The 25,345-nt window shown below is 38.0% G+C and overlaps 1 protein-coding gene across 2 annotated transcripts in view; it reads right to left on the bottom strand.

The window, feature by feature from the left end:
* Positions 1-10,567: 10,567 nt before the first annotated feature.
* pcsk6 (proprotein convertase subtilisin/kexin type 6) overlaps positions 10,568-25,345 on the bottom strand; it is a 69,381-nt gene continuing 54,603 nt past the window's right edge. For both annotated transcript variants that reach the window (XM_083559096.1, XM_083559095.1), the window contains exons 19-21: positions 23,773-23,902; positions 20,703-20,815; positions 10,568-11,215 (exon numbers count right to left, since the gene is read on the bottom strand). In XM_083559096.1, the coding sequence (XP_083415222.1) occupies positions 11,121-11,215; positions 20,703-20,815; positions 23,773-23,902 (338 nt within the window). In that variant the 3' untranslated portion in view covers positions 10,568-11,120. The remainder of the gene's footprint in view (positions 11,216-20,702; positions 20,816-23,772; positions 23,903-25,345) is intronic.

Here is a 25,345-nt window from a genome sequence, read left to right as displayed (position 1 = left end):
AGGGCGATGCTACAATGCTGCCCCTTGCTGGAGCGGAGCGGTAGTGTACACTTGGACACTTTTTTGCTCTGAGAGAAGGGAATTCCATTGTACAGTTCAAACTAAACACAAATCATTGTGTCAAAAGTTTTTTTTATTTCAATCAGATAAAAAAAAGGATGTTTAAATAAGTACATTAGTAAAACATGCAATATTACATTCTTAGGTATATTATACTGTATATTATTTTGCAAAGTTTGACCTCATGAATGCACCTTAATATGCAGTTCGCAGATTCCCACCTGACTCCACTCTTTTAAACAGTGTATCATAGGTTTTATTTATGTATAACAATTTTACTCTCCTTCTTGTTGTGATATTTCAATTTGACATGGTTTCATAATATACTTCCACATCTTGTTGCTTTTACATTGTTGTATGTCTGTGAACTGGCTACTGCAACATTAAAATTTCCCTTTGGGATTAATAAAATACTCATCTGTCCATCCTGCATCCATCTATCCATCCTGCATCTATCTATCTGTCTGTCTGTCTGTCTGTCCGTCCATCTCTATCTGTCTGTCTGTCTGTCTGTCTGTCTGTCTGTCTGTCTTTTAGGCTAATCATCCATCCACATCTGTCTGTCGCTATCTATCTATCTATCTATCTATCTATCTATCTATCTATCTATCTATCTATCTATCTATCTATCTATCTATCTATTTGCCACTGTCATTACTGGAATAAATTTAGAGAATAATTTATGAATTAGTCTATTAATTATCTATGAATTATCTATATATTTCTGAGAAGCTGCATGAGGGACAATGTCCATTGTTAAAAGCACTGTACAAATAAAACTGAATTGAATCCTGTAGTTGTATCTGATTGTATCTGAACTCTGATTAACAGTTTATTTAGTTTCTTTCAGCAAATAATAGACGCATACCATTTGCCATTTAATGATTCCTTCATTGATTAACACACACTTTAAATTAATCATTCTTACAGTTTGGTGTTAAACACATGACCTGCCATCCCTTAATTGTCAAAAGAATCCAATACAATTTATTTGTATATTTTATTTTTATAGAACAGGGTTAAATGGCAGGGTATCTCGCAGGCTTGCTGGCCCATAAACCTTCCCCTGGTGCTGGCGAGAGCCTGGACATTTTTAGGACTAGCCATTGCTTTGCACGGTGACAGGTTCATAAAGAGGCTGGCAGATGTTGCTTTGGTGTACTGAAGGTGGAAACGGGTGTTTGTATATTACTGCAGGAAAATTTATTCGGGAAAGGGACGATGGGATGAAAGCCAGGAAAACAGTCAGCAGCCTTTAAGATTTATTCTCCAATAAACAAAAGACTGAAGCAGACCTCCGGAGTTCACAAGCGAACAAAATCATATTAAGTTTGGGTGGAAAAAAAGGAAATTAGATCCTGCATGAGTGCAATCAGCAATCTCTGCCACAACGGAGTATCACCATCTTTGTAGATTTCTCTTTGCCCTTTTCAAACTTCAGCACAAGCTTTGTGGGTAATTCTAAATAAATCAGTCCCGTCTGCAAAAAACAGAAGCCTTTGTAGAGCTTCTGAGGCATCCTGTTCACCCTGCTTTCATCAAGACTCAAAAGACACATGCATTTCTTCTGATAGCTCAATGTCAGCTGCTTCCATCCTGCCGAACTTTGATCAGTTTATGTTTTATGATCATACATCACCAAATTCGAAGGAACATCCTTGCTTTTTAGTGAGGGACAACTTGCTCTCCATCATACCATGTTTAAAAAAAAAAAGAAAAAAAGAATACAGGCTCGTTCACCTCTTATGCATGATAAGCATACAATCAGAAAGGAAGAATGAAAAGAAAGGAATTCAAATCTCACAAAGCTTTTGTCTTGTTCTCTGTCTCACCGTGGTGCTCGACTTGGCTCTCATAGTCTCTTTCAGTCGCCCTTCTTTTAAAGTCAGCGGGGATTTACCGAGTTGGTTCTGCTCTGTTGAACTTCTTGTCCAGAAATAATGGATTTTCTCTCTCTCTCTCTCTCTCTCTCTCTCTCTCTCTCTCTCTGCTGGAAGCATAAATACCTTGTGTTCTGTCGCAATGAAAAATACCTGAGGAAAATACCTGAGGAATAGCAATCAGTCCTGCTCAGTCAATCAACGAGTTAAGAGGAACATCACCAAAACATACTATTAAGAATAAAAACAAACGCAAGATATTGGATATACAAATTAATTAACAGGTTCTATTGTTTTATTGATTGTTGCGTTTGAGCAATTCCCTTATACAGAATAGGTTTCTATTCTTTCTGCACTGATTGATGTCTTATCCAGGTTGTATTCCTGCCTCCATGTTCGCGTTTTTCCTCACATCTATATATCCTCTGCATATATACTGTGTATTACTTTTTGTACAGTTGTACATTCATTGTACACATCCCATATTGTAAATTTTTATATTCCATATTCTCTATACACATTGTGGCTTACATACATCCTGCACTAATATACCGTATTTTTCGGACTATAAGCTGCTACTTTTTCCCCCACGTTTTGAACCCCGCGGCTTAAACAACAAAGCGGCTTATTTATGGATTTTTCCTGGGTTTTTCCCGGTTTCACAAACTTCAAGCCAAAAAACTGAACCCCATAACATTAGACCGATGAAATTTCCGAAAAGAAACGAAAAAACGCACCAAAATATATATATATTTTTTTTTTAAACGCACGATGATGCCAAAAGATAAACTCCCGAGAGAAATAGTTGTGAAAGGAAGGAGGAAGACAGTGAACAATGACTTTCTTGGTCGGTTACTGTTTAGATACAAGCCGTTGTAGCGCGTTGAGTCTGGGTGAAGGGAGAGCTCGTTAACTCCAGGTGCAACACAAATCATATAAGCACAGACAGGTTTCCAAAACTCGTGCTTTTTTATTTTTCTTGACAACAGCGTTACGGGTTAGTCAAAGAAACTTAGAACTGAGCATCATAAAATAATAAGGACATAATCCTCGGTTAGTTTTTTTTTCCCTCGGTCTTGCACACATGCAGTAATAGCGGAAAAATACGGCAGCAGGCTATTCCCAAAATACCGCTATGCTCCTAAAGGAAGCACAACATATTTCACCCATTACACCATGTAACAGACACTGTCTTTCGTTAAAGCCTGTGTAAAGTTCATTAGTTTCAATGTAGACACAGGTGCAGCTTATTTATGTTTAAAATAAAAATCTTTGTCAAATTCAGTGGGTGCAGCTTATATATGCGCTTCATAGTCCGGAAATTACGGTAACTTCTCATATATGTTCATACATACTGTATGTTCAAATATTTTTAGAGTATTTGCTCACCAGCTTCCCCACATTTTTACTTAACCCATATACTTCATATTTATTTATTGTAGTTACTCAACAGCTCATGCACATTTTTTCACTGCCGTAGCCTTTATATTTATTTGCTATACATTTATCCGCTTTTGTTTTACATATCTATCTATCCGTCTGTCCGTCTGTCCGTCCGTTCCTCCCTCCCTCCCTCCCTCCCTCCATCCATCCATCCATCCATCCATCCATCCATCCATCCATCCATCCATCCATCCATCTATCTATCTATCTATCTATCTATCTATCTATCTATCTATCTATCTATCTATCTATCTATCTATCTATCTATCTATCTATCTATCTATCTATCTATGCCAGTAGTTCAGCTAACAGCTCTGATAGACTGATGATGATAATGATGGTTCAGGGTGTTTTTTCTTCTCCATTTTTCCTGAATCCACTGTAACCCCAAGCAGGATAAAACGGTCCTTGAAGATGAAGCCCCCATTGGTGAACAGAAAACATTAACAATGATGGAACTATAATGAATGGACATTTGGTGCCACCCAGATGAGAATGGGTTTCCTTTTGAGTCTGGTTCCTTTCAAGGTTTCTTCCTCGTATCATCTCAGGGAGTTTTTTCCCTTGCTGCAGTCACTACTGGTTTATTCATTAGGGATGAAATTCTAAGGAACAAACTTATAGGCACTAAGGCATTATACATTCCAACTTCATAACCTCGTTATTTCTGTAAAGCTGCTTTTAAAAAATGTCCATTGTTAGTATTTAAAAGAGCTATATACATGAAAATCAAAGGGATGTCTCAGGTAGTAATACTTAATTGACACATCTGTCTCTTAATGTTGCAGTATATGTAAAATGTAATATATACGTCATATATAAATCATTACTAAGATGTAATGTAGATGTTTGGCCACTCCATCCATCCATCCATCCATCCATCCATCCATCCATCCATCTCTCTCTCTCTCTCTCTCTCTCTCTCTCTCTCTCTCTCTCTCTCTCTCTCTCTCTCTCTCTCTCTTTTTCTTTCTTTCTTTCTTTCTTTCTTTCTTTCTTTCTTTCTTTCTTTCTTTCTTTCTTTCTTTCTTTCTTTCTTTCTTTCTTTCTTTCTTTCTTTCATGGTGATCCAGTGAAAATAAAAGGCCACTGTATATGATTGACCATGCATTACTTTTATCTTTATTAAACCATTCGGTGCAGTCTTATGGTTGGGGGTGTTGTGATCCTGGAGGACGCCACTTTATTCAGAATAGGAATGTTTCTTTATAATAAAAAAAAGTGTCATCAGTGTTATTGCTATGGCTCATTTGATTGTGTTTTTCTTCTTCTTCTGCTTGGTGTTTTATGCCTTAAAAGAGTTCAGAAATTGTTGATGAGTATAAATCATGTTATGTGGCATGGAGCTAATGTACGTGGTTACGACATGTGTGTAGACTGTACAATGCTGACACCTATTGGAACACAGGCAACAGTGCAAGTTATGTGGCATTTTTATTAGCTAGTCAGTAGACCTTAGTAGAATAACATACCATAGAATTCTCACTCCTGTTATCAAAGAACCGGGGTTACGAAGGTAACCTTAAGTTTCTATCACTGTTGAACCATGACCAAAGATATGTATTTCACATTGGTCATTTTTCATCTGGGAAAGCCCCAAAGCATACAATGTTTACAGGACATTAGCTGTGATAAGGGCAGCCATCCATTTGTCTTTTGTAAGTAATGCTGGCTTTCTTGGCTGGTATTTATTTGTATTTTTTTTTAGAAATGGGGATCTATTTCTATAAATTTTTTTAATTAAAGAGGAATTTTTACATTTTTTTTGTGTTGCCTTTGTTCTATTAAGCATTTTTATTTTTTTTTATCTTTATTGAATTCTTTTTATGAACATTTTAATATTTCATGTTTGATTTTGCTTTTGCAATCAGAGTAAACACTAAATGGTTCACAGAGGAAGTCAGGTGTCTGAATCACATGCGGCCAAGTGAAGTTTGGAATCCCAGTCTTCATACAAGTGGAACTGCCTCATTCCAGTAAAATACCCCTTCAGCATGACATAGCTATTGAACAATGAGAGAAATACGTCTCTGAAACTTTTCCCATTTAGGCCCAAAAGTTCCTCTTTTAATGATTTTTGTCTTTTTAATAACACACTCCTCTCTTCCTTTGCTCATTTCTCTGAGTGATCTAGTACTTTGTAATAATTGCAGCCATCTTGTAAACCTCCAGGCTTAAAGAATGTGATTAGAGCACCCCAATAATAGTGAAGTGTCTGCAGTATAAGTGTCCTCTGGTGAGTCTTTTAGCATATAGCAGAGCTCTCAGTCCCCCTCTTTATCTCCACATTTACAAAAAAGATGTGAAATTTGAAGCGGACACAGTTCAGTATCGCCTTCAAGATGTTTTAATAACTTATTTTTGCACATCAGAATCTGGATAGAGGCTGTTGGAGAAATAGATTTGATTTTAGTCCCTGGTTTGATTCTCAGCTCGGGTTACTGTCTGCATGGAGCTCCACAAGTTCTCCCAGTGTGTTACTTCTCCTATTTACATTCAGAAACCGCTGTTGTTGTTTTTTTGTGTTAAATTCTGCACCTGAAATCAGTAGGTATATAATGTTGATTAATTGCTTTACAGCGTTTTTCAGATCAGAAATGAAATTCTCAAAATTACTTGTTCAACCTCCACATCATTTAGTAATTTGTGCTCATAATAAGAACATTTCTTGCTGCTTTGTTTAAATTGCGAATGCTTTTGTACAATCATTTAATCGATTGTGTACAATTGTCTGCTGTTTACTACATTATCAGTTGTTTGTGTTCATGTTCACCTAAATAGTCTTAACCCCCCAAAACATCTCAACATCAATTCATTGCATACGTCATAGACTGCAAAAAGGTTAAACCAGTTGTCATCATCTGTCTTCTGAAATTTCTATCAAACATTTATTTGTAAATGTGACTTGAATTGATGAATTGTGCAGATGAATCTTGAATGTCACTAATAAAGGTGTGTGTATGGCATCAGATCAACCAATAATCAACGAGTTCTCTAAAACAGGTCAAATGTGAATCTTGTGAACTGTCAACTGGAGAGTGTATACAGACACAAAACACAGAACAACAATTTCTGAAAATGCATGAACAACTAAGAAACAAACAAACACTTGTATAGCACAGTAAAAGTGTGAATCCTGTCTGGTCTCTTGCAATCAATATAAATCAAATATGCAATTAAATAAATAAAACTTGTACTGCCGAAATTCATATTTACCACGGAAGGAAGTCAAATTTTGTGCATTCTTTTTAGTCACTGTGATCCAATCCGTAGTTTATATCAAGAAATCCTGAAATTGTGCATCATACTGATACCATGACTAAGCATTTTGATGATTTTGTTTGTAAACCATGACAAAGGGACTTTTTATTCTGATAGGAATGACATGTTCATTGACACAAACTTACGTTTGAGAGATGAACTAAGTTTTTTTTTTTTTAAAGTACAGGCTTTTGCAGGAAATCCAATGTATTGTGCTGTTTGTACACATTGTTTTGAGAATGCACTTACCGGTTTTGCAAATATTCGAGTCGAGAAATGCTCCAAAACAGCTGAGAAAAACTGTGAACTAGAACATTAGCTAACACTGGTGTCAATGATCTAAAATAAGCCTGTACAATTTTGTAATTAGAAATAAAGACAACTTTGCTAGAAAGCTAAATATCTTCAAATCGTTTGTGGTTTGAATAATTAAGGAATAAAGCATGACAATAAGTGCTGATATTCAACTGCAAAAAGTAGTGTGATGCTGCGCTTATTCAGGTCCTCAAAATGACCCTGTGCCATTTGTGTTGTCCAAGTTATATCTGTGGTGATTTGCTTTATGAATACAAAGAAAATCTGTTTGTAAAACTTTTGGAAATCTGCTGAATCTTTTTGTCTGGTTTAGGTTACACACACTTTACATTTTGCTTAGATTGATAAACTGCTTAAAATTCGATGGTATGTTCTTTTTTTTTTTTTTTTTTGCAGTGCCATCTGGTTCTTTTTCTGATTTAGATTCTAACTAAACCCATGATGTTTTGTTCAGCTGTACAGCTAAACATAGTATCACTTAAAGGATTGTGACAGACCGCATATGCACCGTTTAGCATAATTTAGTCTTGATTGCAGTCATTAACTAATTACCTTTTCTTTGCCAATCAGACAGCGTTTCTTCGGAATACTCCTACTTGAATAGATCCATCACTGCAAGTCTTTACTACGCTTGTAATCCACAGCTGACATACGGAACAAGGACAAATGAATCTTTAAAATTGCTTAATTTAAGTGTCTGAACTTTTATCACAGTTTAACATCTCACCATTTTATATAATCCACAAATCATTTGATCTTTTTTAACTGAGCAACAATTCTGTTCTTGTCTGGTGAAGTAAATTCTGAGGACAGATGGAAAACTTTGACAGTAATATAAGCCAGCTGTTTGTATGTCGCCTTTAACACTGGCGGCTTTTTATCTAGGGTTATTTTTAATGTTCTCCTTATCTAAGGTGACCTGTTTAGCTCGTTTTACCAACATTACATAAAAATGACCTCTTGTTCTTATTAACTTACCATCTAATGATTTTCCAGGTTAAACTAGACCTACATTTCATTGTATCTTAAATAAAATCCAAGAGAAATTAATAACAGATAACCAAATTTTGGGCATGCACATCTAAAGCGGACCAGATTTTGTATCAAAAGACAGTTGTAAATAAAAGAATGATCACAGTTTGCAAAAATGCCCTGTAGTTATAAATCTGACCAAGTGGAGGAGCACATGTGCAATACCAGAATACCCATTTGCTAATGTACTTATTCACATGCATCAGTTTCCAAGACCCTGACAGCATGCATTGCTCCATCTCAGATTCATCCCAATCATGATAATCAGGATGAATCAATTGTGTGTGACTAAATAGATCAGGGGTGGCCAACCATTAAAAATCAAACACATACAAACTTCGATATGAACGTAAGTTTCATGCGGCTCTTACGTTCATATCGAAGTTTGTGTGTGTTTGATTTTTAATGTGCGTGTTCAGCTTTGCTTGAGTTCAATACGGTATTTTTAAAACTTAAATGAGCTTGCCCCTACTGAGAAACTTTGCGGTATATCAGACCTGGGCAAACTATCCGGCTCTTTGTACGTCCCTGTCCGGCCCGCGGCCAATCATAAATTACGGGAATGCACCGAAAATCTTCGGCCGAAATACCTAAATCACCGAAACAACACGGCAGAAACACAATTGTAATGACGCAATAAAAAAGCACAGCAGCACACGGTTATCTGGATAAGAGCAACATGTCTGCGGTGTGCAGATAGCGATGTGCAAAACATGCAATGCTGAAATTTCAAGAGGGGGTGTATCTGCAAAGAGTTTCTCCAAGTTGGGTTTAATTTATCACCTAAAATCCAAACATCCCGATTGCCATTCTAAATATGAGAAGAACGTAAAGTCAATCTGAGCATGCGCACTCCGTCTGTAGAGGACGTTTTTGAAAAGGCAGGAAAGTTTTCCAGTGATGGTGCCAAGGCAAAAGGCATAACACAAAAAATTATGGATTTCATTGCCTTTTAAAATGAATTTTTATTTCGGTGCATCCCTAAAATATTATCGTCTTTTGTGGCCCTCTGACACAATGCAGGTTCCACCCCTGGAATAGATTCATTAAAGTTCTATACATAAGATGAGATGTACAATAGGGTAAATGAACATACTCTTTGGCTACATTTAAGGAACATACTAATAATGGGAAAGGCTGTAGCTTTCAAATTATGCTCGAAGGGGCTCAAACATTCCCCACACCATTACAACACCCCCACAGTAGGTTGTTTCCAAGGATTCACACTTTTGATGCCAAATTTTGACCCGAAAAACTTCCAGGCATCGTTCTCTGCTCATCAGCTGTTTAGTTTTGATGAACTTGTGAAGCCACACATTTCAGATCATGGTTGACAGAATTGGAACGTGATGTGCGTGCTCTTCCGGTTTTTTTTGTGTCCCATCCACCACAATGCGGTGCATTCTGAGATGCTGTTCTGTACTCTGCAGTAGTAAAGTGCTCATTTTTGTCTTTCCTGTCAGCTCAAAGCAGTCCTGCCATTTTCCTCTGGCCTCTCTCATCAAAAAGCCATTTGTGCCCACAAAACTGTCGCTCACTGAATGCTTTTTTTTGTCTGTAAACTATAAAGACTGTTTTGTGTCAAAATTCCGGTACATCAGCAGTTTCTAAAATGCTCAAACCAGCCTGTCCGGCACAAACAAACATGCCACGGTTAAAGTCACAAAGATCACAGCGTGTCCCCATTCTGATGTTTGAGGTAAACATTACCTGAAACTCTTGCCTTGTGGACACTACATTGTGCTACTGGCACATAATTTGATAATTGGATAACTGCATGAATGAGGTGTACAGCTGTCCTTGATAAGTTGCATGGCAAGAATGCTTCTGTTAAAAAAAATCTACCATTTACCAATGTATCAGTCTTTCATAGGTCAGTTTAAGAACAGACTTTGTGCCAATTATAATATTATCCATTTAAAGTCAGTTTGGAACTAAACTGTTATTTTTGGCTTTACAAGAAAATGTGTGATAACGTCCAAATAAGCTTTTTTTATGCAGTGCACCATTGGTCTGACTGTAGAATAAGACGGACACGGTGCCACATGATAGAACTTTAGAGTAAACGGTGATTACGACAAGAACAGCTGGCAAACCTCTTCTGTGTGTGTTTCTTCCACGCTCATCAAACTTATGATGCTTTGCATCAAAGCATCTTCTGTGTCCTGCTGTTATTCTGGGTGCATCTAGAAATAGATGGTTGAGTATCCCTTCCTTAAAAAGCCACATTAGCTCCAAAACATTTACCACTTAGGGAATCCAAGTCTAAGTAAAGAAGCGACAAGATAAATATAAAACAAAGTCTTCCTTAGAGTTCAACATCCATTCAGTCAAGTCATGAATGCAACTGTAAAAGAAAAATAGTTTTTCATTCATAGCACAGGGCTCAAACAGCGTGTATAAAAAGTTCATGATCTCAATTTTTGGCAACAACAAAACTCCGAGAGCCAGAAGTTTACCAGCGAACATCCAGATCCAAATTCCTGCTCCAAAAGGTCAATAAGAGAGTGATGCCTTTCCCAAGATGGGGTACAGTGTTTATGAGAAGAAAAGATGCATTAGACAGAATCTCTTGCTGGTGGCAACATATCATTTAGTTTATTATGCCCCTTTTTAAGAAGCAAATATTTTAACCATTATATTCACACTCCAGTATGTACAATACCTGCACTGGGATTTTAATTAATCTTTCTTGATAAATGGTGCTGCGATTGTATGTGTTTAAAAGCTTCTTTGCTTACTGACTTTTAAAATAATTAATCTGGCATCACATTTATCGATTCAGCCGAGTGCTGGAAATTCGATTTACTCTCGTTGTTGCCCTTTCAGCTTATTCTTTAGAATCGCACACAGATCCCCATTGCACTACATTACATTATATCATAATAGAATAAAAAAAGAATTAATTTGTACATGTACTAAATGCAGCTTATAAAACAGACAGCTTTAATAAAAAAAAAAATAATCAAATGGCAATAAAATAGCACCCTTTTAGGGTGTTACTGAAATGAGGAGTTTGTTGGGTGGGATCCACAGGTATAATTGGATTATAAATGTACATCAGATAATGCAGTCGTATTAAAGAATGTGACCTGTCCTTATCGTTTTCATTCTCTCTTTATTTATTCATCAGGTCATCAAACAGGTTCTGCAACAGAACTGGCGAAAGAGTTTCTTCTCACACAGTCGGTTGGACTTCACCATGTCGCAGAAAACTTCATCCGCTTACAGAGAGAAAGAAAAAGATTGAGAGAGCGAGAGAGAGAGAGAGAGAGAGAGAGAGAGAGAGAGAGAGAGAGAGAGAGAGAAATTTAGACCACTAATTTAGTTCAGATAAGAGATAATATAACCTACAGTAGTCATACTAACTGCATTTTCTACAACTGCAACTTTCCAACCAAAATCTAATATATGGCTATGGCCAGATTATAAGAAGGTGTTTTTAAATTGTTCAAGCAAATAAATGTCACCCAGGCCAATACTCGACCACACCATCAAACACTTCCTGATTACATAGAATATAAAGATGCATTGGACTAATGGCTGTAAGATGTAATTTCTGAACTGGTTATACAAAAACTGAACACCCTTAACTCTGGATGGTCTTCTTAACCTAAACTATATTCATCAGCAACAAACAAAACTTCACTTTATACCTTAGAGTTCACTGTATATAAAAATATTTGCTTTAAATAAAATATACAGACATGTGAGCTTGTTCAATCTATAACACGGACTATACAGTTGGCTGTTTAAAGAAGGAACATATTCCTCATTCACAGTTAGATGGCTAACTTGCTAAGATAAAATAGACATACAGAAAACTTCTTTGCATTTGTGTATTGTCTGGGCTATTTGTGAATTTATGTGATTTTGTAAATATGTTTCAGATATCTGAGTTCTGTCACCTGTCTCTTTGTTACAAGAAGAAATCGTAATCAGCATCTGGCTTGGCACTATTTAGTTCCTATTAGTGGTATTATGTGTGAATAGCACAGTTTAATCAATCCCACTTGAGCATAACTCACAACAATGTGTACCATGTGTTACTCAATACAGAAAGCCTTTATTATTCAACGTTTTTAATGAATCAGGCCAGGTGTTAACTAGGCCATAATAACTCCTGTTATTTTAGTATTTAAATCACAAAACATAGCAAAAATTACATATCAATTTTTTATATAAAAAAAAATAAATTAGAGCAGCTTTTTAGGCCCTGTGCAGTACTTAAATTCTTCCACACTATCTTTAACAAATCAAGTGTTCATGAATCACTTTGTGCACAGGTCGTGCTGGAATATGTTTCCCTTTCAGGAACTCGAGCTACGTCAACAACACTTTGGGAACGCTTCGGCGTGACCACACAGGAAGCTATAAAAGCACATGCCGTGGAAACGGCGCTAGATTCTTTTTGTTCAGGAAGCACTCTGTGTGTGTCTGTGTTTACCAAGGTAAATTATTGGTAAAAAAAGAAAAAAAAAAACAGCTTGTGTGTGGCTTGCTTAGGGGGATCATGCTCAGTCGGCTCTTGATTAAGCCGGCTACCCGAATTGCGGACGCATGTTCATTGAGAGCGTTTTTTGAGGAGGGCGCTCCCGCCCCTTGTGGTTCTCGCCCGCTTCCGCCGAGGCGAAGTGGCGACTGAGGTCGTGGGAGTCGCAAATCGACCTGGCAGAAGGATTCGAGATGGGCCTGTTCCTTTCTCCTTCCTCCTGATTCTCTTAAGAGACTGTCTGGCAGCCTGGAAACGCCTGCTGGACATTTCTCAGTGGGTCCTGCACACAGCAGAGGCTATAAGATTTAGTTCGGGTCTTGTCTACCCTGGTTCAATGGGGTGTGTCCTGCTCTGGTGAGACCCGAGCAGGCTCTGGTTATGGAACAAGAAGTAGAAACTCTCTTGAGGAAGCAGGCCATTGAAGTGGTCCCTACATTCACCAGAGAGTCCGGGTTCTACATAGTTCCCAAGAAGGATGGGGGGGCTGCGGCTCATTTTAGATCTGCGTCAGCTAAACTGCTCTCTAATGAGACTCAAGTTCAAGATGTTTACCCTGAAACAGCTCATGTCTCGTTCCAATAAGGAACTACGGTTACATACGTAACCTAGAGACGTTAGATCTGCCTGTTCCAATGAAAAGAAACTGTAATGCTCAGCAAGATTCAAACGGGATTCAAAGACCCGCTGTGTTTTAAATATTATGCTTTGGAGACTTTATGGTAACGTATCTTAAAGAACCAGTGTATTGCAGTTTTCCAGTCAGTAAATTAGGCAATGAAAAAAACAGCGGTCATGCATTATTGTGATGAGTCATTCATGAACGATTCTTTCATTTTGAACAAGTCTTTAATTTGTCTCAGAAGAGCAAGTAGCCTCAGAGTGATTAGTTCAATTTCTACTGAACGTGCATGATCGAAGCATCCAGAAATCCCTGTAGGTTATGTCAAAATTTTTTAGCATGTGACTCTCATATATGTTATGCAGTGCAATACACAGGAAACAGTTTCGAGTAGATCATCTCATGAGTCCTCTTGAATGAGTTGTTTGTTTTGTTGGCATGTTTTGGGGATCTGCTTATTGAAAATTAAATATTTAATATTATTTCTGTTCAAAGGAGAGAAATGAAGTAAATTACTCAAAAAAAACCCCAAAAAACGATTAATTCATTTGATGAACGAGATTCAAAGAACCAAGTCACTAAATGATATGATCTTCCCATCACTGATGCATTAACCCTTTCATCTTAACAAATTGTGACAGCTCAGTTTTTGATGCGAAAATACGATGTGCAGTTAGCATGTGACTTTCACTCTATCCATCAATGTCATCATATTTAAACGTTCTGTCTTTCCTACTGTCGAACTGCAATTCACAATTGTACCATGGTATTTACAGTTTCCTATTATTTAGTCTCCTTTCATGCTCACTTGCCTAAACCGCTCACCCCAGTTTTGTTGCTATGTAAGTTTGGACAAAGAGGGATTTGGGTTAATGTGGGACAGAATTTTCTCAAACAAGCACCCTGCTGCACTGCCTATTCACAACCACTTATAGCCCTTAAGTCTCTTGGTTCTTCCCAGACTCTCACTTGCTGTTACTTTCTAGTCCTTCTTCCCCTCTCCCTCTCTCAATCTCTTCATACAGTTACATTCCTTTCTCTGTCAAAAATATTTTCTCTTCCCTTTTTTTCTTCCAGTTTTCTGTCTACTTTGTAACTCTATCCATTTAACTGTACTTAATTTTTTCTCTTTCCTCTCTTTCTATGAATAAGTCTTCAGCCCCCTGGGCCGCAGTTGAGCCGTCTGCAACCAGCTTTGTTAGAGACGATTTAAAACTCAAGTGGCCTCTGAAAGCTCTCTGGTAATGAAGCTGCAAAAACAATGCAGTAAGAGTAGAGTGTCAAAGCACGGCATGACAGTGCAGCTTTCCTTAGCTGAAACCATGCCTAGCTCAGGTCCATTGCAGTAAAAGTCTTTCTTACCCAAGTGGTAAACAACTTCTCAATACAGCATGTAGAGCAAGAAGTTCAAATTCCAAGTTCAAGATCACTAAGACATTTATTTAGCATTTATATGAGGGGTGGTAAGTGTCACTGCCTTGCAACATGATGCTTTGCAAAGTTTCCTAGTGTGGGAAAGTCTTTAGGACAAAGGAGATTACACTTTCTAGTTTCTTAGCAAAATAATAAGCTGCATTTTTAGCCAGAAATTGAGATGTTTGTAAAGGACAATTTTATAAATGTTACACAACCTTAAATAAAATTTTTTATCACATATACCGTAATTTCCGGACCCATATATAAGCCGCATTCACAGAATTTTACAAATATTTTTATTTTGAACATAAATAAGCCGCACCCTCCTGTCTACACTGAAACTAATGAACTTTACACAGGCTTTAAAGAAAGACACGTTACACACGGTGTAACGGGTGAAATATGTTGCGCTTCTTTTAGGAGCATAGCGGTATTTTGGGAAAAGACCGGCACTGCATTTTTTCCGGTATTACTGCATGTGTGCAAGACGAAGATTATGTCCTTATTATTTTCTGATGCTCATTTCTAAGTTTCTTTGACTAACCCGTAACGCTGTTGCCAAGAAAAATAAAAAAGCACGAGTTTTGGAAACCTGTCTGTGCTAATATGATTTCTGTTCCAACTGGAGTTAGTGAGCTCTCCCTTCACCCAGACTCAACGCATTACAACGGCTTGTTTTTAAACAGTAGCCGACCAAGAAAGTCATTGTTCACTGTCTTCCTCCTTCCTTTCACTATTTCTCTCGGGAGTTTATCTTTTGGCATTCGGAAATTTCATTGGTCTAATGTTATGGGGTTCCGTTTTTTGGCTTGAAGTTTGTGAAACCAGGAAAAACCCAGGAAAAATTCATAAATAAGCTGCTTCGTTGTTTAAGCCGTGGGGTTCAAAACGTGGGAAAAAAGTAGCGGCTTATAGTCCGGAAAATACGGTAATGTTTTGCTCATTGATAAATAAAATATTTTATTTACTGGCAAATCTAATAAGCCTTCAGATTGTGAGACATGACCCCAACTCTGGATTATTATTATTATAACAGGTGTCATTTTAGTTTTTACTAAATGAATAGAAATGGCAGTGGTAAATACATATTTTAAGAAGAAGGAAGATCATAGGGTGACGTATAAGAGTGGAGGAAGGTGCACACAGGTGGACTATGTTCTATGCAGGAGATGCAACTTGAAGGAGATTGGAGACTGTAAGGTGTTGGCAGGGGACAGTGTAGCTAGACAGCATCGGATGGTGGTCTGTAGGATGGATTTGGAGGTAAAGAAGAAGAGGAGAAGAGTGAGGACTGAAAGAAGAATAAGATGTTGGAAACTAAAGGAGGAAGACTGTAGTGTGAGATTCAGGGAGGTGGTGGTGAGGAGGTGCTGGATGATAAACAGCTAGAAAGATTGTGTAGCAGGAAGTGAATAGGATTAGTAAGGAGGACGTGAGAGTAACACTTAAGAGGATGAAGAGTGGAAAGTCAGTAGGCATACCAGATGACATACCGGTAGAAGCGGTAGAAGATTTTGGAAGGTAAGAGGATGCCTGAGGAATGGAGAAGGAGTGTGCTGGTACAAATCGAGGGGGGGGGGGGGGTGTATTAATATACATCAAAGACAAATTTAAATGTCATTTAATTGAACTGAATACCCCCCTGGAATGTTTAGCCCTAAATGTAATCCTTTCGCCTACTATGAATTTTAATATCTCTGTCCTCTATAATCCACCTTCTCATAATGTTAAGTTTTATGATGAATTAAAGGTTATAGTTAAACAACTGGACTTTTATAGAGAGACAGTATGGTATGGTGACTATAATATTAACTGGTCTGATAAAAACTGTAAACATAAACTCAAAGCACTTATGGGAACTGGGAACTAATTATGACACTAGATGACGTAGAGGAGTGTTGTAATTCTATGACCACATCTATTACAAATCTAATGGAAAAATTTACAAAGCAAATAAAACCTAAACAAAAAGATTTCACGGTGCCCTGGATAAATAATGAAATACGTAACCTTATGAAAAAACGAGATTTAGCTCTGAAAACATCTTTAATATCTAAACTTAATACCGATCTCCTGACTTACAGAAGTTTTAGGAACAAGGTTGTATCTGAGCTGCGAAAAGCAAAAGTGACATATTACACTCATTTAATTGATAGTGCTAAAGGCAACAATAAGTCACTTTGGAGGCATTTAAATAATCTGACTAATAAATCAAATAAACACAAAAAGATTACAGAACTTAACATTAATGGAAATACTATAACCGATTGTGCCATTATGGCTGATGAATTTAATTCATATTTTTTTACAATCTGTTGAAGAACTAACAAAAGAATTCCAGCTTGTCAATCCTCTCAATTATCCATTGAGAGCAACCTCAACAGATTCCTTTTATATTAAAGAGGTGTCGGATATTAAAGTTGCAGAAATAATTAATAAACTTCCAAATTCTAAGTCTGATGACATTTTTAGGATGAACAGTTGTTTTCTTAAAAAGTTTAAGGATGTCCTTGTCAAACCATTGACCCACCTTGTTAATCTTTCTATAAGAAATAGTACATTTCCTAGTGCATGGAAACAAGGTATAATTATTCCTGTGTTCAAAAGTGGTAGCCAAGACTCAGTAACTATCGCCCTATATCGATTTTACCAGTCTTATCTAAAATTATTGAAAAAGTTGTAGTAGTGCAACTGAGTGACCATTTAGAAGCCAGACAGCTACTCCATCCTCACCAGTTTGGTTTTAGACCAGGTTATTTAACAGAAATAGCAAATTGCTGTTTAATTGAAAAAGTAAAAAAGTCCCTGGACAAGGGTAATGTGGTGGGGGCTGTATTTATTGACCTTAAAAAGGCATTTGATATGGTCAATCATAGTTTGCTTTTATCTAAAATGTTAAATTTTAATTTTTCAAATGAGGCAGTGTTGTGGTTTACATCTTACCTCCAGTCTAGAGTACAGTGTGTTAAAGTTGATCAAAACATATCCACACTCTCAAACATAAAAATTGGCATTCCGCAGGGTTCTATACTTGGCCCCATGCTGTTAAGTCTTTTTATAAATGACTTGCCCCTGCACTGCTCTGATGCCAGATGTCAGCTTTATGCGGATGATGCAGTTATTTATGCATCCGCCAAGTCACCTGAGCAGGCTGCAGCTGTATTGTCTACTAGTATGTTTGACATCCAACAATGGCTCATTCAAAAACAACTAGTTTTAAATCTCACAAAAACAGTTTCTTCTCCATGGCCTCACCGAACTCCTCCCAGGCCCGAGTTTTTGCATTCCTCCTTTTGTGGAAGGAATACTTTGAGGATCTCCTCAATCCCGCGTCACGTCTTCCATTGAGAAAGCAGAGGCTGAGGGCTCAGAGGTGGACTCGTCCAGCACCCAAGCTGAAGTCACCGAGGTAGTAAAGAAACTCCTCGGTGGCAGGGCACCGGGGGTGGATGAGGTCCGCCCTGAGTACCTCAAGTCTCTGGATGTTGTGGGGCTGTCTTGGCTGACACGCCTCTGCAGCATCGCGTGGCGGTCGGGGACAGTGCCTCTGGAATGGCAGACCGGGGTGGTGGTCCCTCTTTTTAAGAAGGGGGACCGGAGGGTGTGTTCCAACTATAGGGGGATCACACTTCTCAGCCTACCTGGGATAGTCTATGCCAGGGTACTGGAGAGAAGAATACGGCCGATAGTAGAACCTCGGATTCAGGAGGAACAGTGTGGTTTTCGTCCAGGCCGTGGAGCGCTGGACCAGCTCTGTACCCTCTGCAGGGTGCTGGAGGGTTCATGGGAGTTTGCCCAACCAGTCCACATGTGTTTTGTGGATTTGGAAAAGGCATTCGACTGTGTCCCTCGTGGCGGCCTGTGGAGGGTGCTCCGGGAGTATGGGGTCCGGGGCCCTTTACTAAAGGCTGTCCGGTCCCTGTGCAACCGAGGCAGGAGCTTGGTTCGCATTGCCGGCAGTGAGTCGGTGCATGTTGGGCTCCGGCGGGGATGCCTTTTGTCGCCGGTTCTGTTCATAATTTTTGTGGACAGAATTTCTGGGCGCGGCCGGGGGCCGGAGGGTGTCCGGTTTGGTGACAACACGATTTCGTCTCTGCTCTTTGCAGGTGATGTTGTCGTGTTGGCTTCATCGGACCGGGGCCTTCAGCGCGCACTGGGACGGGTTGCAGCCGGGTGTGAAGCGGCGGGGATGAGAATCAGCACCTCCAAATCCGAGGCCATGGTCCTCAGTCGGAAAAGGGTGGCTTGCCCACTTCAGGTTGGTGGAGAGTTCCTGCCGCAAGTGGAGGAGTTTAAGTATCTTGGGGTTTTGTTCACGAGTGAGGGAAGGGTGGAACGGGAGATTGACAGACAGATCGGTGCAGCTTCTGGAGTAATGCGGTCGATGTACCGGTCTGTCGTGGTGAAGAAAGAGCTAAGCCGCAAGGCGAAACTCTCGATTTACCGGTCAATCTACATTCCTACTCTCACCTATGGTCATGAGCTTTGGGTCATGACCGAAAGGACAAGATCCCGGATACAGGCCGCCGAAATTAGCTTTCTCCGCAGGGTGGCTGGGCGATCCCTTAGAGATAGGGTGAGAAGCTCGGTCACTCGGGAGGAGCTCAGAGTAGAGCCGCTGCTCCTCCACATCGAGAGGGGTCAGCTGAGGTGGCTGGGGCATCTGTTCCGCCTTCCTGGGAAGGTGTTCCAGGCGCGTCCCACTGCTGACTATGTCTCCCGGCTGGCCTGGGAACGCCTCGGTGTCCCCCCGGAAGAGCTGGAAGAAGTGTCTAGGGAGAGGGAAGTCTGGGCATCTCTGCTTAGACTACTGCCCCCGTGACCCGGCCTCGGATAAGCGGGAGAAGATGATGATGATGAAAAACAGTTTCTATGTGCTTTTCCATTAAAAAACTCGATTTAAAAGGAAGATTTAATATTAATATACAAAATAAAGAAATTAATCCAGTTACAGAAATCAAATATCTAGGATTGGTTTTAGATCCTCAACTAAAATTTGATAAGCACATAAAGAACATTTTAAAACAATACAAAGTAATCTCAATTGTTTTAAATTAATTAGAAGTTTTATACCGCACCAGGCAGCCCTGCTGTACATGCATGCTATGATTTTTTCTTATATATCGTACTGCATGACAGCATGGGCTCAAGCCACTCCTACTGCAACCAAATGCATACGTTCTGTATACAACAGAGCAATAAAAATTATGGACAAAAAAACAATTCGACACCATCACTGTACCATTTTTAAGAAATATAATTTAATTAATTTTGAGAGTTTTAGCAATTTTTGCTTTCTTAAATTAATTTACAAGTGCATTAATTATTTAGTACCTGAGCCACTAAGTTCATTTACTGAGAGACAGAGCAGCACTCGAGTCACTGGGGGTTTTACAAATCATGACTGTAAAATCCCATACTGTAGGACCAGTTTTGGTCAGACTAACTTCTCTGTGAAGAGCTCCAAACTCTGCTACTCATTACCATCTGACATTAAGACTATATTGGACTTTAATGTGTTTACTTCCAGGCTGAAAAACTGGTTAAAGACAAACCAAAGGTGCACTCATTTTTAACTAGTAGGTAAGAGTTGTATATGATATATGTGTGTATGTAAACTTTACGGGTAAATCTCATGGGTAAATTTTATTGGGTATGACTAGGGACAGGAATTGTCCATATCATGGTATTTGTTGAAATTGGAGTAGTTTAGTATGTAAATTGTATTGTGTTTAGAGCCCAACCAGGGACAGGAGTTGAAAATTAGCATTTGCTATAAACTTTTATATGATATGGTATATGATATATGTGTGTATGTAAACTTTACGGGTAAATTTTATTGTGTATGACTAGGGACAGGAATTGTCCATATCATGTTATTTGTTGAAATTGAAGTAGTTTAGTATGTAAATTGTATTGTGTTTAGAGCCCAACCAGGGACAGGAGTTGAAAATTATCTATCTATCTATCTATCTATCTATCTATCTATCTATCTATCTATCTATCTATCTATCTATCTATCTATCTATCTATCTATCTATCTATCTATCTATCTATCTATCTATCTATCTATCTATCTATCTATCTATCTATCTATCTATCTATCTATCTATCTAGAAAGTGGAAGTGGAACATATAAACCAATGCAATGTGCTTGATATCTTAAATATTCTGTGCTTACAATTGTTACAGGTGGCACTGATTATGCAGGTACTGCTGACAAGGTTGTATCCATCTCTGCATTGAGTACAGCTTGTTCCAGGCCCACTGCAGCTTAGACAATTCTCCTCACATCTGTAATATACAACATACAAAACACAAAAACAAATAAGATGCACACTAACCTTGAGACATGTTTTTTTTTATATTATTAAAGTAAGAAATCTTTAACTTCCTGTTTTCAATGTATGAATGGAGCTAGAAACTCAAGAAACTTGGCGCATCATGGTATTAATATGTATGAGGGCATCGGTTGGCCGAGGTTGGCACACCGAACCCTTCTGGCTGCTCCACTGATTCTTAGCAATTGGTATGATGCACACAGTCTTGCACACTCAGATATAAAGCCAGAAAAGAGGGAAATTATATGATGAGAGTTTAAGGGATTGAAAATGACGAGATGAATTTGGCAGTGAAAGATGTAAAGTTGGTGCGCAGAATCGTTATTTAATAGAATACTTTATACTTTATTATTTAATAAAAAACTAAAATATTTCAAGTATGATCACCAGTACCAGCCAGATAACACTATTCAAACATGTTATTTATTGCCCACAGGAACATTGTATTGTTTTGTACTGATGATTCCCATTTAAACATTCTGTAGGTGGTCTCAAGGTGTAGTTCTGTAGAGATTATGTGCAAATTGATCAAGACTAGATTCTGAAGATGCAGACGGGAAAAATAAATAGATAGATAGAAAGATTTTCGGGACTAGATTTGTAACACGCCAACAGATAGCAGCACAAGGCTGCACACACAGTCACAGGGAGCACCAACCTTCATTAGTCAGTGTGCCAAAATACATCGTCCCGTGTACAGCTGTCACCGAACTCCCCTCACACATGAGTTTCCCACCGGAAACAACATGATCTTACTTCCACACCAACCCTACTCACAGGTTTGGCTCCTGCAGACTTTGCCCTCTTCCCGAAGTTGAAGATCTGGCTTAAAGGTTGCAGTTTGAAAACCACTGCGGAGATCCAGTGCGAATAGCAGAAGGTGCTTGACACGCTTCTAAATTATAAATGTTTTTTTTTCCCTTATTTCCCCCAAAGATCATAAATTCAAGTCCCAACCACACCAAGCTGCCGCTTCTGGGCCCCTAAGGAAGGCCCTTAACCCCATAGCTGCTCAGTTGTATGAATGAGATAAATGACCAATAACTCTTGCCTCTATATATATATATATATATATATATATATATATATATATATATATATATATATATATATATATATATATATATATATATATATATATATAAACATGTATTCTATACACATATATGTGTATTTGGGAAAATATATGTTACATATATAAAGATTTTGAAATATATGTGGCAGATATGTACAAGTATCTGACATATTTCTATGAATGTTAAATCCAAACAAACATGTATGCAATATTTGAGCTTTGCATACATTGCTTCATGCATACATTGTTTCATGTTCCATTAATGTTTCAGCTTAATTTGCAGGGTCTCTAGAGAGCCTCGTATTTCATATTGATCAGTAAAGCAGCAGGAGGAAATAAAACCTCCTACAAACTTTGGCATATACATTAACAAATGCTTTTTTCTTGTGACCTTGGGAAACAGTCACACCTTTAAACCACTACTGCAGTGGTACATGATTTTAACTAATGCCCTTTATTCTGTATACTTTTCCACAGGGTCAAACTTTGCTTTTTTTATGGTCGTCTGGTCTTATCTCCCTTAGTTCTTCTGTATGGTTAAACCTCTCTCTCTCTCTCTCTCTCTCTCTCTCTCTCTCTCTCTCTCTCTCTCTCTCCTGCTCTCGCTCTCTCTCTCTCTTTCTCCTCACATACACACATAGAAGACCTCTTCATTCCTTCAGAATAAAATTCATTCACCATCCATGACCTTCTTTGAAAGTCTCTATTTGCTTTGAACATCTCACATAAAGCAAAACCCTCTAGATTTATAAGCCAGAGGGGCAGGGAAGCTTCAGTTCTGTCTGACCGTATAGTGAACCATTACAGACATCTAAAAAGTGATGAGTGCTGTAAATTCACCCTTTCTGAAGAAGGTGAGCCAGGAGTTTACTGCTACTGTGCAGAACTTCCTAATTCACTGTTTGGGTTGAAAAAAAAAAGAGGTGGCACACTAGTATGCATTACTCCCTCACTGCATTTGGGTTACTGTCTGTGTGGCATTGAGGTGCAATGGGATTTAAAAGAAATTATCAAAGAAAAACACGTGTCCCGTACTGCAAATGTAAAAGATAAGTCATATATATATATATATATATATATATATATATATATATATATATATATATATATATATATATATATATATATATATATATATATTACACATACACATATGTTTTTTTAATAGATATAATACACACACACACACACACACACATATATATATATATATATATATATATATATATAATATATACAGATGCTTCCCAATTTATGAACAAGTTTCGTTCTGAATAACCGTTCGTACCATGAATCTGTGCGTAAGTTGTTACTGTGTTCGTTATTGACTTAGCATATCTCCTAATGATGTAAGTGCTATAAATACTATCAAATAAACAATAAAATATATATTTAAAAATCTAAATTATATAAATACTGTATACAATATATATATATATAAAATACATTCATATACCTAACCTTGTCTCAGTTTTTTTTCTTGCATTCCACTTCTCTTATTCATCTTCCTTTACAGGTGACACACACATATACTGCTTTATCAAGCTTTTACAACAACAACAACAACAAAAAAAACAACTCAGAAACGTAGTGCTATCACCCTTCAGTCTGTGGATGTATTGCATATACTAGTTTCTAATTTCTCAGATTATTAAAGACTAAAAACTGATGAGGATGAAACTAGCAAAAAAAGCAAAAAAATAAGGTGCTAGGAATCAGTTTATCAACCAATATCCATTATATCATCTACTGATGACAGTTTCAGGTTACAATTTCACCCAATTAGCAAACAATTATTACATGTTTTATATATAAAATCAGTAATTGACACTGACTTGCGGCACATCCTCTGTGGGAATCCTATGCTCTCCCCTTCGTAGTGCCCAGGGCTGCATTTCCGCACACATCGCCACTCCTCCTGTAGGAAGTGTTGCGAGCAGTGGAGACACTCCTCCATGCCTGGCCCTAGGTTAAAGAATACACAGGATGGGTCAATAACATTCTGACAACAATAGAATGTTTACTTCATTATTAAGTCTTCAGTTGAAAATTTACAGAGAGCATTATTCTGCGGAGGTAGGGTCTAATTCATTTAAAAGCTTAGAGCTGAATTAGCTGGTCACTTTATTTCTCAAGCCATAAAGCCCTTTAATCACAGAAGTAAAACTTCTTTTCAAATGACACGTGATCACAAAAACACACATACACACTCATCCAATATAAAGCCTGCACTTCTAGCCAATGATGTGAGATAGAGCTTTGACCAAACTAATTAAGCTGTACAGTCAGAATAACATATCAAAGGGGGAATAAACAGACACACACAAACACTCCCCTAAGGTGGTTTAGTCTACTGCTATGTATTCCCCTCACTGCTGCAGGTAAATTACATCAGCCATGTGTAATACATGCACTCACAGGGCAAAATGCCTCATTTCTGTCTGTCTCGTGAGCCCAGAAGAGCTTAATGATTTAAAGTGGTGTCTATGTGTCACAGCCAAATGTAATTAATGCTCTTTGTTTGAGAGCAGCCTTTTACAATGAGTTCATCATTATTACAGAAACTACTTTTTCACTGTGGTGGATAAGGGGCAGTAATTTCATGTCCTTGGGTTTGGAATTTGGGCCTATGCCACATCTTTCACGCTCTCTCTTTTTTCAAAAATATTCCAATCTGTTCTGTAGCACCTTCAAGTCACGACATCCATTTCTATTCATTATGTGGCATATTTTCATCAAAACATTTCTTTATATAAATATGTGATTTATTCTAAATCAGCTCCACGCCACATGTTCCAGCCAAATAAAGAAAGCTCAGTTGCCATGCAACAAAGGCAAGGCAAGATACCCTTTCCTAACAAGCTCACTAACAAGTTAGGTAGTCGGCACGTCTGTAAAGTGTGACTGCTCCTTCTCGACATGCAGAGTGCTGTTTGGCAGATGTTGATCACGTATTTTGTGAATATGTTTCTCACACAAGACATTGCAGTGGCACTTTGTACATCATTAGGCTTGGTGAAAAAGAGTTTACCACAGCTAGGTTCAGCTTGTTTTGTGCAGTCAGTTCTAGGCCAATTACCATGCTTAATATAACACACATTACTGCAGCTGCCTGTTTAACATGTTCAAGATGAACAAACAAAATTTTCATCAGCACCATAAAGTAGGTACAAGACAAAGTCCACATACTTTATGTAAAGTTATGTGGTAGACAATATGGGCATAAGGTTTATTTATTTACACTTGGAAGTTACTGGCAAGAAATTAAACTCATAGGGTAACTATTGTCCACGTATTACTGTTCTTTGACACCAAGAGCTTTCACGTCATGGATTCTTAGAATCTATTAATAAATAAAATGCACTTATACAACTGTAGCAAAATAATGGACAATTGTCAATATTTAAC

Source organism: Silurus aristotelis (genome assembly GCF_946808225.1).
Source record: "Silurus aristotelis genome assembly, chromosome: 13".
NCBI classification, from domain to species: Eukaryota; Metazoa; Chordata; class Actinopteri; order Siluriformes; family Siluridae; genus Silurus; species Silurus aristotelis.
The sequence above is the reverse complement of the archived record's forward strand: the minus strand, read 5'-3'. Positions and strand labels throughout refer to the sequence as shown.